The sequence below is a fragment of the Atractosteus spatula genome, chromosome 3 (assembly GCF_055471065.1).
Source record: "Atractosteus spatula isolate fAtrSpa1 chromosome 3, fAtrSpa1.hap1, whole genome shotgun sequence".
NCBI classification, from domain to species: Eukaryota; Metazoa; Chordata; class Actinopteri; order Semionotiformes; family Lepisosteidae; genus Atractosteus; species Atractosteus spatula.
This window is the reverse complement of record NC_142708.1, coordinates 16,266,265-16,285,047: the sequence shown is the minus strand read 5'-3', so window position 1 is coordinate 16,285,047 and position 18,783 is coordinate 16,266,265. Positions and strand designations below refer to the sequence as shown.

At 34.4% G+C, this 18,783-nt stretch overlaps 1 protein-coding gene across 1 annotated transcript in view; it reads right to left on the bottom strand.

Annotated features, from left to right (window-relative positions):
- The window catches only part of LOC148837479 (protein prune homolog 2-like), an 85,201-nt gene that overhangs the window by 32,527 nt on the left and 33,891 nt on the right, over positions 1–18,783 (bottom strand). The window contains exons 7-8 of the mRNA XM_088910257.1: positions 6,408–6,566; positions 739–5,690 (exon numbers count right to left, since the gene is read on the bottom strand). Coding sequence (XP_088766383.1) covers positions 739–5,690; positions 6,408–6,566 — 5,111 coding nt within the window. The remainder of the gene's footprint in view (positions 1–738; positions 5,691–6,407; positions 6,567–18,783) is intronic.

The following is an 18,783-nucleotide window of genomic DNA, read 5'->3' as shown; positions in this document are numbered from 1 at the left end:
CAACAATAAGTATTTATTCAGTAATAACATGCAGTATCTTAGCAATTCTATTGTTACATTTTGCACCTTTTTATCTATGATTCTCTTGGCATGCAAATCAAAAAGCACTGTCTGACACCTGCATTACCAGTCCAATGAAGTGAATTTTACTCGTCAGACAGTTGTTAATTTAATTTCCATCGGCAGTTTTAAGTGACATTAGGAGCATGTTCTGCTCCTGTGATGTCCTGTAAAACCCATCTCTATTTTCCACTTGTCTTAGAAAACAATGAACTTCACATTTCAATGGGGGATGGGCAGACATTATGCACACACACATCTCTATGTCAAACTAAAAATGACTAAATGATTTGGTTTCGTGTCCCTCTTGGTATAATTATAATATTGCCTTACATTTAATTTCTGTTCATGTCTCATTGAATGTCAATGTATGTTAGTTCACTTTTGGCCTCATACATTATTTGCAGAGTTGTGACAAAATCCTCCTTTTTATTAGTAGCTGTTTTGTTAGGAGGGGATACTTTAGAATTATGCAGTAGCGAAGAGTAGTGTAAGCGTTGATTACTTATTTTTCAGATCATGTTCTTTGAATTACCTCAGCCAACATCACAGATCAGGAATTAAATTTCAGGTAAGCAAAGCCACACATGGAGTTTTCATGACCCTGATCTTCTCAAATTACATCCTATTTACCAACCATAATATTCCATATTAAGATCACTGTTCAATTTCACTTACCCCATGCTGTCAGCTGAGAAATGCTGTTCTGTTAATTCCTCTGCTATTTCTTCTATTGGCTGTTCAGCCAGATGTTCCCCATGGCCAGTCTGTAGGAACTGTTTTTTATTGTTCTCTGTCAAGCCAGTCTGTATGGGAGAAGTCTGTTTAAGTAAAGTGTTCACTGTTCTTAGGTTTACCTCTTCATCTTGCTTCCAACTGATATATCTTTCTTTGTCTGGAGAATAATTTTGTGAGCTGCTAAAATGTAAAGGGAAGCTTTCAGCTCCTTCAGCCGGATTGATAGTAAATGGGGAAATAATTTCTTTGGCAGATCTCTCCGAATCTGTCCCAGCTGTGTCAGTCATATTAGAACTTTCCTCAGGAGAACTCTCTGTGTTCTCACTCCCATCCACTAACATCCAATTATGCATCTCATTGGGAGATTGTTCTGCTTTGTTTGATTCCTCTAGGGAGGTTCTGGCCCTGACAGAATTTCGCTCTGCTGTTGTGTAAAAACAGAGTGAGGCACTAGAAAAAGTGCTGTTACTCTTTGGATCCTGTGTATCTGGCTTTACTTCAAAATGGCTTCTAATAGACAGTTCAGATGAATCTGTTGACTCCAAGTGGGAAGTTATTCCTTCAAGGGCTTCATGTAAATGACTGTTCCCTTCAGCGCCCTCTTCAATTATTTCACTTTCTCTCCTCGAGACCATTACGTAATCCATTTCCAATCCAAACGACTCTTCATCTGAACTGGACTGAATATCCTCGTTGCTCACAAGTGCCTGTAGCTTAGGACTAGCTCTATTTACAATTATAGAGTTCATGTTTTCTGAACTATGGCCATCCTCAATGAAGGGCACTGTGGATGTATTGGATTTTACATCTGTCTTATTAGTACACACTTTTGTATCAGAACATAATTCCAGAAAACTGCTTTTCTTGGTTTCCTGTTTGTCACTTACAACTTCTTTTGCAAGTGGACCTTTGCCTGTTGCTTTTTGTGTTACTGTTTTAGTACTCGCCACCTTCACTGAAGATAAATTCTCCCTAATATCAATGTTTTTCATTGTATAAGACTTATTCTCTTCTTGGCCATATGTAGCTGAAGCACCCTGTACTGGTAATTCATGCTCTGGTGTCAAATGTAAACTGGATTCTGTATCACACATGTCCACAAGGGAAATGTCACACACATCCTTTGTGATCACATTACATTCATAAAGTTTTCCTTCGATGTACTCATCAAAAATAGTGTTGGAAGAATATGTGCTACTGCTCAGCTTATGAGCACTGAGCTCTTCTTGTTCAACAAATGAAAAAACCTTTGATTCATTTTTCATCTTCTGGGGAGACTCTTGGATTATTGTAATTTCATCTTCTGTTGTTTCAACACTAGAGTAATCAGCAGGTGAACATACAAAAGATGTACATGCATCTGCATTTTCGAAAGTGGGAAATCCTCCTGTAGCCTGTAAATTCAGATGAGTTTCATTGTTAGAATCCTGCCATACCTCTTCACTAATGTAATTTTTGCTGTGATGGTTTGTCTCACTGGAAGTAGAAAAGGCTTCGCTCGGTGAAGATTTAATACTTTCTACATCCCTACAGCTAACCTGTTTATCACTTTCCTTCTGTTTACTCCTGTGTAATGTGTCCTGTTTCACCTCAGAACTTAATTCCTCATAATTCCATATATCATTTGCAACAATACCCATTGTCTCAACTAGAGTCTTCCTTGAGTAAGGATACTCCTCTGTACTGGCTTCCACTAATAAGCTCTCCAGATTTGGTTCTTGGCACACATCAGGACTCTGTGATGTCTGTGAACTCTGATCTAGTTCACACTGACTTACAACATCTGGATTTCCAGTTTTGCTATGTGATTTTACCATGGCTGTCATAATGGAGTTACTACATATATCTGGTTCCAAGGATGGTTGACTGAAGTTTTGCTGATTTTCAACAATAATATCAGGTTTCTTAGCATCACAATAATCATATGTGTTTTCTGAATTTATATCCATTTGTTTAATCTCACTTTGGCTTTCCAAATGTACATCAAATGTATTGGCTTTTATTTCCTTAAAATTGGTGTAATCAACAGCTTCATGTTGTGCCACATCCTTACAAACTTGAAATGGGTCTGATGTTAAGTGGATAGAGTTCTCATTATATTCTCTCTTGTAATTTGGCTGGTCCAGAGTGGTATCTAATGTCAGTGATTCTAAATTAGGAAATGTATTAATCACCTCATTTTCATTCAGTGAATGACTGCTATCAGAATCCTTCAGATATCCTCCATTGACAGTTTCCTGTTTGTGAGCTTCCACGTCATTCTCTAGTGCTGTTTTCCATAGTTCCGGATTTTCACATTCATCTTTTGTGTCAGGGCTGGTTGCAGTTGACTGTGTATCATCTTGTATAGTGGTATTCCACATATCCATACCTTCCTGTATTGCTTGAACAGGGCTTTCCAAAGAGTCTCCTTGAACTAGAGCATTGCACGTATCAGATCTCTCTGAGAAATCAGCTGTCTCTGAACTGGTCCGGGTAGACTGGGTATCATCCCTGATAGTTGTATTCCACACATCAAGGGAATCGGGGTAAGAGCCAGAGTTTTTGTGGAAGTTTTCCATAACAGAAAAACTCCACATATCACATTCTAAAGATCCTTGTTTTGGGTGCAAAAGTTCTTCTGAAGCTTCTGGCATTTTTGCAGCCCCCTCTTCTATTTTTTCTTCAATTTCAACAAAATCTGATGACTGTAACTGAAAAGCATTTTGTTCTTCAGATGGTGTTAATTGAATATCGCCCAGTGTGCCTGGATTCCATAAATCGGAAACGGACAAATTAGGGTTCCAGTTGTCATAAGTTTCACAATTTTGAGTCTCTTGAAGAAATGGATTCCAAATATAGGGTTTGCTTCTGGTTTTATACATGTATGTATCACCAACATTAATGCTGTCTGACAGCCGGAGTTGAAAAGTTGCACTTTCCATAGTTGAATCCTCAAAAATAATATCATTTTCAGGGAGAGCTGTAGGGCTTTTATCTTTTGGAGGAGGCACATCTTTAACTTCAGCAAAGACACCAGCGTTGAAAAGTAATTCAGCCTCAGCTTCTCTGTTCTTGTATAACACCGGGCTTTCTCGTCCGCTCTGTGTGGCACCTCTGTCTCCATGATCATGATCTGCAGGTATCAGATCAGGTTCATCCGAACTGATTTCCTGGATGGCATGAGGTTCAGACATTAATGAGTGTATACCTAAACTAAAGGTAGAGGTTGCCATATCTGTTGTCTCTTGACTATCACCAAGATTTTGATTATAAAACAAGCTGTCGTCCTTAGAACTTACTGTGGATGCATCAGTAACATCAATAGATGGGGAAATGTCAGCAATGATTGTACTAGCATGGTTATTCATTTTCTCTGTGACCTTGTTTTTAGTGGACAGGATTTCTGAAGGTGACATATAAGGTGTTAGGTCTACAATTTTTTTTGGCAAACCATGTATTTCAAAAGGATCCTCTACAGCTCCTCCACCAACTGGAGGTAAACTTTTTGCACTATTAAATGTACCTGATGTATTACACAAATTATCATTCTTTTCACCTCTTACAGCAGGTGGTTTTTCGAGTATCTTTATAAGAGCAGATCCATCTTGTTCAGTATTGTATTTGCCCAAATACTCTTGATCAGAACTTTTGGGTACCTCCTGACTAAAGGATCTGCTCCATGGATAAGTGTCCTTTGAAATGGACTGACTGGATTCATCTTCTTCATTTTTACCTCTGAGCTGCTCTAACTGGTGTAAATACTTTCGTGTAGCATGGTCCTCCAAGTCAGTATCTGAACTTCCCTCATCCATATAGCCTCTTTCTGCTACATCCCAAACATGTACATTTTCAGAAGTTGATTCTCTACCCTCTAGTCCAAAGTTGTTCCACTGTTCAAACTGTCTTAAACCTGATGCCACACAATTCTTGTTTCCCATTTCATTTATTTTCTCTATAACATCTTCTGGAAAGAACTTTGGAAGTCCGTCATCTAAAGGTGAACTTTCTACAAGACTGTTCATTGGGGTTGGTGGAATTTTTGAATCAGATATATCTCCTATAAGTTGCTCCTGAAATGTTGTGGAAAAGCCATCTCCCAGTAAATAGTTGCCTTCTCTTTCCAAGTGTTCATCAACAAATTCATTGTAGAATTCTACTTGATTTAAGTCTCCACATTCGGAAAGAGTAGAAATGATCTGATCGTCTACTCTTTGTGCTGGTCTGCCATCTGCCTGAGGGTTTGTAAGAATGTTTAATGGTTCGTGAAAAATTAGTGCATTACTATCTAGTGAGAAGTCAGTGACATTTGCTGATGGTGAGATGCTGCTGCTGTGCAAGGGATCAAAACTGAAAAGATCGAAATTCTCGTTTTTGCTTGCACTCTGAGACTTGTTCTCCTGTGTTTTCCTACTTCCAGATACAGAATTAGTAGAGGGGAAACCTAGGATGGGATTTTGAAGAATACCACCAGTTTCTCCAACAGGACTATCATCACTGAGAAACACTGAGCTCTCCTTAGAGGAACGGCTGCTTCTGATAGTGGCCAAGCCACTATCGGGACTTACTAAATCTACACCATAGGGTTGCACTGATTCATTTAAGTCGTGAGAATTTTCAATAAAATGGACAGACATGGACTGTGGTTCAGCATCCGAGCTGTACATGTCGGTGAACCCTGATGATCCCTGAGAAAGGGGTGCACTGCCTGCGACAGCTTCAGTTGACGATGTTCTGCTGTTAGGGACAAACAATGGCTGTCTCCTGTCAAGAACCTCTTTGATCAGTGCAATAATTTGTTCAATATAAACAGAAGTATTTCTTTGCTCATAGAGTTGAATCTGATCCATCAGACAGTCGATTGGCTCCATATCCAAGTTTGAATTCTGAGCTTCTTCCAGTTCACAGCATATCTACACAGTTTAAAATACAGAAAAAAATAAACAGCATATTAACAAGATTTTTAACTGGTATTTTGGTGTAGAAAAACTATTTTCCTTATTTTCCCTAGATCCACTAGGGAATAATTTTTGTAGCTGAGGATATTAATAATAACTTGGCTTCAAAGCAGATCAAATTTTCTAATGAACGTTGCAATGGGAAATATCACAGATAACATGATAACATCACAGATAACAAAACATGTCATAGTAGATCTGAAAACATGAGGAACATATATACTGTAAAATATTTAGATAATTAACCAAGTTAATGCAACTACCAATGATCTAAAGGATATATTGTTGGCACCCATCTGTACCCCAAATCATTACTTAAATTTAGTTTCATGCAATTTCTTTAAAGAAAGTTAATTTAATTCTTTGGACTTTTCTGATACATAACAAATGTCGTCTGCATTAGCCTTACAATATTGAGATTCTCCACAGTTAGATGTGTGCATTTGTTAATGTCACACTATGGGAGCACAGGTAAAATAAACAGTACTAAATTACACGATATAACACTATGATTGCTACTGTATATTTACTGTAGGAAGTTAGATGATATTTTTGAACTTCTTCTTAAGTTATAGTATGATTTGTACCAAGTACAGATGAAATTATGAATTACAGATTCATATTAGTGTTATTAGTTTTGAATTAACTGTAAAAGCATTGTGCAATCATTGCCTGATTGAGAAGCTCCACATTCCCAGAATAGACAGCAACTTGCTGACATCGCTGGTAGGGTTCTTGTAATGAAGATGAAACCAGAATAAGTCCTTCATAGCCATGTTGTTCACAAAACACCTTCAAATCCTCCATAAGGTTTGGATGGTTATTGTAGTCCTAAAAGAAAAACAGAAAATCAAATACCAAAGAATTTTAGTAACGCATTAAATTCTATTTTATAATAACTCTATGAGTAATTTTAGTGATTTAAAGTAGAATAATGGTGTTAATTAACATTGTGATCTTCTAAGGGGTAACTAAATTAATGCCAAACTGACAAAATCAGGTAAAGCATTTTTTTCATAAATCAAACGAGTGTCACTAAGAGTTTGTTATTCTGTAAATATAATCAAAAATCTGTTTTCTTCAAACCTGGAATTTGTTCTTTGCACCAATGTTCAATAGGTAACATTTTGGTAACCATAGTTTCAAGAGATTTTTTTTTTACACATACAGAATGGTTTGTTTAAAAATACATTTTCTAGCATTACATTTTAAAAATCCTCTCTTTAAACCACAACGCCTAGAAACTTTCAAACATCAAAAGTAGCGGATGAGATTGAGTTTTCTTTTTTATTTATTACAAGTTTGGAGTGATACGAGTGACATACAGCAGCATTTAAGAAAGGCATGATAAATTTGATATATACTTACCCTGTGAATTTTGTTTCCCACTGGGAACACCCAGGCAATGCATTAATTACATTAACTCGCCAATTAAACAAGTATCATCTCATTACCTTTATAATGTGCTCTGAAAGCATGTAACTTTAACATATTCCATCTTAATGAAAGCACTGTGATGCCCCAGGTGTTCTCTAAGGAACAGTTCTAAAAAGGTTTAGCTATGTGATCTATTCAAAGAGTCACACACCACATGTTTCCCCAGGTGAGATAATTACTTGTTTCTATTTCCAATTAACATATATTAAATAATTAGCCTTTTCACCCACGTGCACAGAGCTCCAACACAAGAAAACTATGCTACATTTACAGGCAAAGAAGAGGACCCTTGGTGCAAGATAATTAACACTCTTCCCCTTTTTTCTTCTTTGTTATTCAGCCAGGTTCCACCACTGACAATCTACTTGTGGTTCCTCAGTCAGAATGCTGACTAATGAATTTGTGATCTCTTGGTTTAGAAGGTCAATCCCACCAAGTCTCTTTTAAAGTGAAGCCTTAAAAACAAAAGGCATTTTATATCATTACATTGCTCATTCATTTTTATTAATTTTATACACTTTCAACCGATCAGGTGAAAGTGTATTCTGCTGTGTTTGAAAAGGTAAGCCACTTCTGAATTACTGATCCTTATTAAGGAGGCCTAATACATTTATGCAACTTTTCTTTTCTTTTCTTTTATTCTTCAACTAAAATCACTAATCCTACAGTGATCATATTTTTTCTAAATAAGTTTAAATTACACTTAAACAACAATTGCCTCCAGTTTATTTGTGTTACAAGGAAAATTCCACAATAAAATACAAGCAGCCAAATGAACACTTCATCATTTTATAAAAGTCTTAACTCCCCATTACAAAGATCATCTCCAGACATCCATTTAATTTCTTGCTGGAATCTCACCAACCGATCATAAACGGTTTTTGAAAAAAATAATCAGATGAACACACAAATTAACATGATAAAATGTTTTACATAAATATTTACATTATTTAATTTATTTGATCAAAAAGCAGGTAGAGATTGAATCAAATTCAATCTATGACACACCTGATATTTACATTTTGTCTGAAAAGAAAAGTACCAGATTATTTATCAAAACAATCTATAACAGAGGTGAATATTAAATTATACCATGATTAACTATATTGTCATAATGTTGGTAATTCTTGTGAACCTTATGCTTGTAAAATAATTTTAAACTGGCATATAAATGTTATGACAATATGGTTGTGTTCACTGTAACCAAAATCACAATGATTTAGCAACATTCCAGTTTAGAGAGAAGAAATCAAATTGAAAATGTCAAGATTTGTTTTGGCCAGAATGAAAAACACAGCCTTTCCAACAGAACCTCATCAAACATGGTGGTGGTCTGCTTTGCTGCGTCAAAACCTCCAAAGCTCGCCATCGCTGAAGAAACCATTAATTTTGCATTGTATCATCAAATTCTGAAGGAGAATGTCAGGCTACGCATTGGAACTGAAAATGCCTAGACATACAACCAGATCTACAAAAGAATGGCCATAACAGATCCGAACCTAACCTCTATTAAAATGTAATGGTCTGAAGGTGTTAAACTGAGCTGTTCATGCAAGGAAACCCTTAAATGCTACTGACCTAGAGCACTTTTGTAAGGAACATCTAGTCGAAGTCAGAGTTTTGACCAGTTATTGAATCTAAGGGTTTTTCCATACTTACATACTTTTGTATTATTTCATTAAATAATCCAGATACAGTACATTTTTTGTTAAAGGTTTAATCAGGTTATCTTCATCTTTTATGAAGACTTTCAACAGGATCTAATTACATTTAGTTCTACAATATAAGAGAATACAAACCAACCATAGTTTTGCTTGGCACTGTAAATCAATGAACATATGGTGCTAACACAAGCTCAACAAATATGAACTTTTTTGTAGAGAAAAATATTAAAATGTTTCCTTTGGGAATTTTGTAACAGCCTGAAGTTTATTTGCAACAAACAGATCTAAGAGTCCTGTGTGAGCTGTTTGTGTTTCCTATAATTTATGCCTGTCTTCTAGCCAAGCTCAGTGTCATGTGCTGTGATGGCACTTCTGTTGCTGCCAAGTAATGTTGTCCTAAAATAAACAGCAGTTCATCATCAACTCAAGGCAACTGTACATACAGGTTGGTGCTTTTCTTCTATCCATCTGCCATCTACCTGATAAATTACTGTTTTGTCGAGCATTTACAAATATGATTTGTTATCCCAGCAGCAGAAAACAAATTCCAACTAAAACAGTAAAAATCTATTCAGGGTTTAAAGCCATTAGCTCTGAAAATGTAAGCTGATAGCCTGATATGTCCAGTGTGCATTCTATGGGTTATGGGTAAATTAGTGCTTAGCAAATTTAGTCCTACAGTATCTACAAAAAATATTAAAAGGTATTGAAATTGAGACAATTAAAAAAATATGTTTTTAAACTAGGAATTAAACTGATAACGTATTAATAATATAAAGAGGTTTGACTGTCAAGTTGAATCAGTGTGCAAGCAGCTAATCAACAAGGAGAGGCTAAGCATGGTATTTCAGTGTGGAATCTACTTGTTCCCTAATAATATAAAGTAGATAGTATAGTTATATTTCTACATAGGCAGATCTATTTTTTTCCAAGTAATTTGTTTTCCTAAGCAGAACTTTATTTAAGCATTTAAGAAAGTTATTTAAATATCTTGAGGGAAGTCATACACTTCCATAAAGTTTAAAGCATAAAGTAGTGACGTGCCCTTTATTCTGTTTAATGCATAAATATCCTTAAAGATTCTGTGGCATTTTGTGTAAACACAAAGGTAATTCTGGGGTCCTCTCTAAATTCCATTCAGTAATTATGCAGTCTGACCTGCCTAAATTTCCCCATTAACCCAACTGGTGAAAGAATATCCGTTCTCTGCCTGATCTGCTATGTACTGCTGCTTCTGGTGCACAGCAGCAGCTACGTGTCATGAAAGTCATCTCTAATATTATCTTTTAAAATTGATCTTTTCTTTTATTATTAGTTCAAAACCTACATCTGTACTACAGCAAACATTTATAGAAATGTGTTTACAGATGATATAGAAACATTTTAAAAACATTATAAAGTATACAGTATGTAAAAATACGTTACTATATTTTTTAATTATACTGATACTTTACTGATACTAATACATACTGTTTACTGATTTATATTGTTTGATGACTTTATCTTATTACATTCGTGTGCTTGTAAATATGCATTATAATTATTACAATTTATTTTGAGTGTGTCCAGATTGATAAAACAATATCTTAAACAGAAAGAACCCTTGTGCTTAAACTTATTTGGTTTTCCGCTATGTCCAAAGTTCTATTAAAACTGGGAATCCCAAAATACAACTCTAGTCTTGTAAAGAGTGATCATTCTATAATCTGTGCCACAGCCTAAATCTATTAACCTATTATCAAGCATCACTGTGTATTAACATTATTCTCGTTTCTTAATGAAATTTAATACCCTTATTATCAGTAGAAAATATAAATAAAACACAAAATACACAAAAATAAATAAATTTTAAGTATTTTTCCATCATAGGCTCATTATAAACAATGCGCCTACTTGTGTTAAAGCTTGTGTTTATGTGTTTGTAGTTAAATCCCTTAAATTCTTTGACATTGCCATGCTCTGTTTTGAAGTGATGCCACTTAGTCCTGTAAGAGATTTCTTTTCACTTTAATATGTTTTTCTTTAGGCAATCATTGGACAATATATGTTTAAAAGAAAATCAGTTGCTTGAACAAAATTTCAATTATTAAAATAGTTTCCTAAAGTCATTTAAAACTTAGTGTCACTTTCCTCTGCATAATAAGTTCTTCCAATTGTTTTATCATTAATTGATTTAGCATACAAAACAGAGTAAGAAGTATGCTGAATAAGATTTTTTTCCTTATATCTAAAGTGTAAATGTTTAAACGTCATTTAAAACTGCACTGGGTGGTGTAAATGAAAGCTCTATGATTTATGTTTCTGAAATTAAGCTATTACACTTAGACATCTAACATTCATAAATTATGGTAATTTTATGACAGGCCAAATGATTTATGAGGATAAAATGCATTAATTAAAGGTTTTGTTTATTGAGAGGTTTTATTATTACTATTATGAGTCATAAACAAGCATGCAATGTCATTTTAAATCTGTAAAAAGCAGTTTCAGATTATTTCTCAATTTTGCAAAAATGTCAAATTATTACTAAAACATAATTAACTTTTTCAAAGAACAAAGCTGTTTAAACAGATAACTGTATTATACTCTTATTAAGCTGCCTTACTATGGATGGAGTTACATGCTAAGTGTGACATTTCTAAAAGCTTACAAAAAAGAAGCATTCTCAAACATAAAAACCCTGAAATATACAATAAGTATTTAGATCACTGTCTAAATAATTATAAATGCATGAATTGAAAAGTATATATTACAAAAATCATTTCACTTATGTTGATGATATACTGTACATTGCTAATAAAGTGCATATAATCTACCTATGCTGAGAGTAAACTTGTAAGTTTGTTATTTGCTTAACACAATTTGTATTAAAGAATTTGACAACTTGAAAATTTAAATCTATTATTAAACTGTGTATTAACAGCATCATGAGCCTGCTGAAACTTTTTATATTCTATTTTATAAAAGGGTTTGTCCAGTGATATGAGAGACTGTGGCTAAATGCCACAAGTTACAAGGAGTTATTTGCATAATAAGGAAATTATTTACATATTTGTGCCAAAAAGCATTCTTGGTCTATTTAGTAATTTTCTTAACATTATTAAAAATTAAAACTTTATTTACTGGTGTGTGTTTTTCACCAACTTTAGTTTGTGTTGAAAATGTCAACAGCTGACAAACTAATAGCAGTCCATTCATTCAGACTATTGCTATCACAAACACATAAGAAAAAAATGGTACTGAACAACTGTAATGAAATTACTTCTAAACAAAATATTTATTTGAAAATACATATAGTTATTTTGCATTCATAGAGCTACAATTGATAATTGCTGAAGAAAATCATCTACATACATTTAAAACAACATTTTTCAGAATTTTCCATAAATATAAAGTGCATTAACTGTTATTCTTCATTAGTTTATCAATGTTTTTATAAGGTAATTGTGATTAAAGGAAGGAAGACACATTCAGTACCTCAGAAGAGCTCATGAAAGTCACTAGCACTTACATGAAAAAAATGCACAGATAAAACTACTGTAGCACATGATAACAAGCCACAAGAAAATGTATGCAATAAACATGGATTTAATGTGAAAAACTTTCCTGGGTACTTTTGTGGTGTTTTGTGATTAATGGCATCCAGCAGCCAGTTTACCCAAATGATCGCTGTAAATGTATATTACACATGCTCTTGATTCTTCAGAGCAAACTGTGTCAATATTAACCTGACAAAATTAAGAACAAACTGTCTCTTTTGTTCGGCACTCTTCACATGGAGAACACAATATGGCTTTTGTCAGAGATGCTCCATCAATTTGGCTCAAAGAAACTGTCACTACAGTGAAAGAATCGTTTTTCATGGCCCGATATCCTGATGGGTCTAATGAAGCTTTTCTGCTGACAACTCATTTACTAAAAATACCCCAACAATCAGAAGGTAAAGCGGGAATTTAACATACATTGGTAATTACCCTCACTGCTCAAGTCATTTTTAGGTGTTTATTTAAAATAATTATATGGTGAATACTTTATAATAAAGGCGGTCTTTAAAATAAGCAACTTTCAAAGATATTTATTATGTGACCATTTGTTTTCCATCTCCTGATGACATATTTAAATTACAATATAATAGACAGAGAGACACACAAATCTTTCTGATCGCATGTGGAGCCAACAGTCTGTCTGCCATTTGTTGCAAATACAAGCAAATTAACAGTGCTCTTCCCTACTGAAGCTTGACAAATTACTGACATTTGAAAAGTTTAAAGATGGTTTAGTTAAAGTACTATGCAACAAATGATTCAGAAACAAAAGTACAAAGGGCTAATGGAAAAATGCTAATAAATCTAGCATTAAAAAAACAGTGTTCTTGGAAAATACCATAACATGTTTCTAGCTAGTCAGCTATCTACAATGGATGTGCGTTCAAATTAACATCATTCATACTGTAGGTGAAAGGGGTTAAACACCCTTTTATTTTAAAATGTGATATGATACTAGGAACTCATCTGCACTGTTCTTAGAAGTAATGTGTACCCCTTAATTCAGCCAGGTGACTGAAGAATTTCTTTGTTTTAACCTACGAGGCACATTTTTCAAATGGCCTAATACAGATTTACATTTCTGATCATTTCTCATCCTATTTCTATCGGAGAACTAAGCGTACAGTAGCTTGCTAAGAGATACTCAACCAGATTACTTCACTTCCTGAGGAGACAGTGGAGAATCCGCATATGACCATCTGTAACAGTCAGTAGTGCTGCCTTGCTGACAACAGTTAATTTGCATAAAAGAAGGTACATATTTATGTGAAAATAAATCTCTGATATAGTCACTATATACCAAAAAATGGAGCGCTCAGGAGACTGATCTGAATAACATTGATGCTCTATTAAAACCCATTCACCAGGAACTGAAAATGTAAATATTAATAATAATAACGTGCAATGAAAAGAATGTCATTGTTCATTTTACATCAAAGGAGAAAGACACACTGGGAGAACCAACCATGTAAAAACGCTGCTGCCAACATAGTGACTCCTCCATCCAACACAAAGTATGTGTAATAGAAGCCTGTCACTCAAAGTGATATTTTCTACTGTTCCACCTGCCATTTCAAAGATTTATTATTAAAGATTTTACATTCAGTGTTTTAATCCTTAACTTCAGTGGGGAAAACATTACATTACTCCTTTTACAAGTCCCCTTAATCTTGCTTCAGCCTCAACTCTATCTCATTCATTGACTTTGTAGTTGATGGTCATTTCATGTTTATATTCTGTGTTTACTAATACAAAATGTCAGTACTTTTATCTCAGGGAATAGTGTATACTTTGGACAGGGTTACAAAGTTCTGTGTTTTTAATGAGTGATATGTTTTTTCCACCCTGCCTTCTATTACACATACTTTGTGTTTTGCCACCCACAAAGAAACTTTCTGACAATAGAAATGGAATGGAATTTAAAATTATTGCTACGTGTGAGGGATGTGTTAGTAATACCAATAAGAGTTGAATGACTCCATTCAATTTGAGGACTGTTTTCACCTGGGCCGTGGAAACAAACATTAGAATTGACAGTCCACTTTGGGCATACATACTGTAACATAACTACCTCCCTATGAATGGGAGGTGAAAATAGGAAGAGAAGTGTGCAAAATATTTCCGAATATCATTTCTGTATAATTTGTAAAAAAAATAGTTTTGTCTCCTGTTTATTATGCTGCCATTAAACTCTGTTACAAACAAAGAAAACTATTTGGCCCTGCTTAGAATTATTCCTCACCAGTAGGGGTAACTTACAGTATTAACTTTCATTTTGATATTTATTCAAAGTGTTCTAAAGATTCTACATTTAAAACCTCCCTATCTATCTTTGGTGTTAACACCACATCAAATTTATAACAATATAATTTCTAGCAACATCTGTCTCAAAAGCCAGATTTGAAAATTGAATGATAAAATAAATGAATAAAATCTCCCAAAATGGAATGGAAAATGTTTATCTTAAATAATGGGGAATGTAAGTGTTTGTTTGTGAACTATAAGTATGGGAAGATCTCATTTCTGAGAGAACAATTTGATTTAAGGACTCACAGACTTTGGAATCTAGAATATAATGTTAAATTCACAGTAAAAATGATGCACATATAAATTGTTAAACTCATTCACTGCAAATGAACCACACTGACCTTAAGCTTGCCAAATATTATTAAGTAAAACATTCTTTAAGTTTCATTTATTTTTAAATGCTACTGTTTTACATTAGCAGAAAATTATTTTTAAATAATACAAAACTTGACTGACAGTAACACTTTTTTGGATTTGGAGGATCCTCTAAATTGAATGGGGTAACATGGCTAGCAGCATATCTAGTAATAGCTATGGGTAAGATAACCTGCCTACATTATGCAACATAGCCCTAGGTACAAACTTCCATGTAATAATTCATGCCCTGCAAAAATTCCCATGCAAACACACTAAATGCAAAAACACATTTCCTGCTGTCATGACAATTTCTGGCAAAAATTAATCAACCATTCATCCATTTAGGCTCTTTGCATACCCTTTGTCAAAGAGGGAATACTAAAGATTTCTTTCCTCTTCCGTGCATTCATTTCAATGAATTGAAGAATCCATCAAGCCCGATTTGATTTATTGATCTGTCTCTTAGCTCAGCAGTACAACTACAGCAAATGAACTGGCAACTTCACTAAAACCTGCAGTGATTTACCATTATCTTTTATTTTAACTCCTTGTAACTTTAGAAGAAAAAAGTTTTAAATAATGGCATATCTATCTTTTTTATTACATCCGCATTTCAATGTAACAATAGGCAACCAACAAATTTATGTTTGCCTTTCAGAGCTCACTGCAAAGTAATATTATATGTAGAATCAGTTCAGTACACTTGAAAAAAAATAACCTCTCTGCCTTGCAGACTTCTCTGTATATTCTTCAGACTTGCCACAGTAAATCACTCAAAGATCACGACTGTATCAATTATTTCACCCAGTAACCATTATAGCAACAAATATGTAAAAGGCATTTTAAAGAAATATTTAAAATACGTGTTTGGTGTTCTGGGGTCTCACTACTATTATCATTTACAAAACCTGTATATTTGTGTTGAGGTGTGAAAAATCTATGAAAAAGTAGGGATAGGATGATAATAATAATAATAATAATAATAATAATAATAACTCCTTACAGTTATAATGTGCTTTTCTGGGCAATTACAGTACATAGCACTTTTCTGGTTTTAAATATCACATTTTATTTGAACTACTATATTTAGAAATATTTTAGTGAATTAAGATTAACAAAACTGACACATCCCACTTCCATCAATGCATACAAGCACATTTCCTGGCATGTCAGAATATGTGCTGGTTGTTTCCTAAGTCCTATTTACTCTAAATGTTAATCATATCAAAACATCATAAGCTGAGCAAAAAATTCAAAATCTAACATCTATCTTGTACTAAATTAATAAACATTGAACACAATAGTTATTTAAGAAATATAAAACACAGACATGTGTTTTGTTAAACGAACATGAATAAACCTTATAAAAATATGCATTTGCATATGCATTTTTGATATCTGTATTGATATCAGCAGGTTTACAAGACACTGGAATCAACGATTTAAAATCTGCTCAGTTGAAGCACAAGCAATATTTTTTTCTTTTCCCTGAACATCGAACTACAGCCTCCTATTTATGCATGCGTGTGTGTGTGTGTCTCTGAAAATGAAGCTATTTGCTGCAGAACTATGTCAATGTTTAAGTACGAATTTTATACCTCGTCACCCTTGGCCGAATGTGCATAAAGAACATTTATCACTCAACATCTCCTTAGCTTTCTCATAAAGATACATGACCTTTGCATATTAAATTTCATTAGCAGGGCACCACACAAGGCTCCTTTTTCGCATGGTAGAGTACAATGCCAAACACCCTAGCCTTAAGGACTTGTGGGAACAAGCCCCTCTTCAATCTTTGTCCCTAGGAGGCACTTCTAACACCTGCTAACCAAGGCACTATCATCAGAAAAACATTTAGAAATTTATCTTCAGGCTGGTAATTATCACAGATAATTATTTGTGTGGAGTATGGATAAAACTGGCCTAGCATAAACAAACCGGGAGGCTCAAATTAAATGACAAATATCATTAACTCTTCAGACTCATGTAAATACTTCATTGATGAAGGTCTTATTTATAAAGATGGATTCCGTGTGCGTGTTTTCACACTTCCATTTTTAGTTTTTTTTTTACTCTGTGTACTAAGCAGACATAATTCTCTAAAGGAATGCTAAAATAAAAAGACAAGATTTATAGTCTGATAAAAATACTTGCAAATACTGTGTAGAACACAGGGCATGCAAACATCTATGATTTTCAAAAACAGCAATGTGTTATGTGAAATTCTTAATTTTACATTTGAAAATTTACCTTTACTTTTTGTAATCTGTGAGGAAGGCTCCACCGACAAAACATTGTGTCTCTTCAACAACATGCAGGGCACATTTAAAAAGACTGGAGTCATATCACAAATGGTGTCTGTGGAAGATCGATGTTGTCTCCCACAAGATTCAAACCAATGATCACCTGCTATCAGCTCCGTCGGATTGCTCATGTGGTACAGATGTCTAACTCAAGACCTCCAAAGAAGGTACTTTTCTTTCAGCCTAGCCAATGCAACTGCACCAAAGTACAACAAAAGAAACATTTCAATATAATATCCAGGAAGATTATAGTCCTTGTCAGAATCAGATTTGAGAAAACTATCTTGGAAGGAGCCCAGTACTTCAAGGCCTAATGGTGTCAGACCAAGGAAGCAAATCAAGCACTGAAGAGAGCTCACCATGACCAGACTGCACAAGACCTGACGCCTTCCATGACAACATTGAAATCTCCTGAAAGACAATCATCCTTGACCATGAAGAATAGTCAAAGACCCCTGATAACTGAGGTCATGCTTAATCCATCAAGTTCCTGGTCAAGTAAAAAACAAAGACATCTCTAAATTACATCAATGAAAGGCGAGTAATGCAACACACAAATATTCAATAGTAGAAAAGTGGACAGCTCCTTTAAAGCATGGTCAGGCATCCATTAAAAATGACTAAACATCCTATGTTTGTCAACTGAGATAGCAGGGTTACCTGGGCTCTGCCATAAAGAACCACTTTTGCATTAAAATAGATTAGAACGAGCAGCAGAGGCTGGTATTTTTTATGGAATTCTTTCAACTATCATTCCAAAAACATCTGAACACGTCCAAGGTCTGTGTTAGATGAGTGCTGTGATATCTTGGCACTCAAAACAATAAGGGAAATAATGTTGCAGGCACCTAGGGATTTTTTAGTGAGATCTAGCTAGCTTTCATCAATTGCAGATACACAGCCATCACATATTCTTTCTTCAAGGCCAGGAAAAATTCCTTTTTGTACATTTATCTTAGGCCTGTTACAAAAGCAGCTGATCGCTCATTTTGTCAGCTGCTGGCATTTCCCCAAATCGTTTTTGCCCCTCTTGTTTCAGAATTCAAGTCAGTTATAGGGACAAAATGCCAATAAATCCTATCAAATGTTACATTTCCTTTTTTCAAATGGGAATTAACATTTTGCACAAGCCAGTAGTTTAAGTTTAGCTTATTTGATTTTCTCTACAATACTGTATGTAGATGACATCACAGTTGGCATCATAATTTTGAAGCCCAGTATCTACAGTATGAAAAAGAGAGAAAGGTTGAATCTTATTTTAGAGTTGATTAAATATTTTTCATGTGATAGGAAAAAAACAATTACACTCATTTTGGGGGAAAATGCAGCACTAGTAGAAGTTGTTTCAATTATTCAGTCACGTTTTACATTGCCAACAACACAATGGGAGAAAGGGGGCAGTAAAAGTGGTCTGATTTATCCAGAATAAATGAAG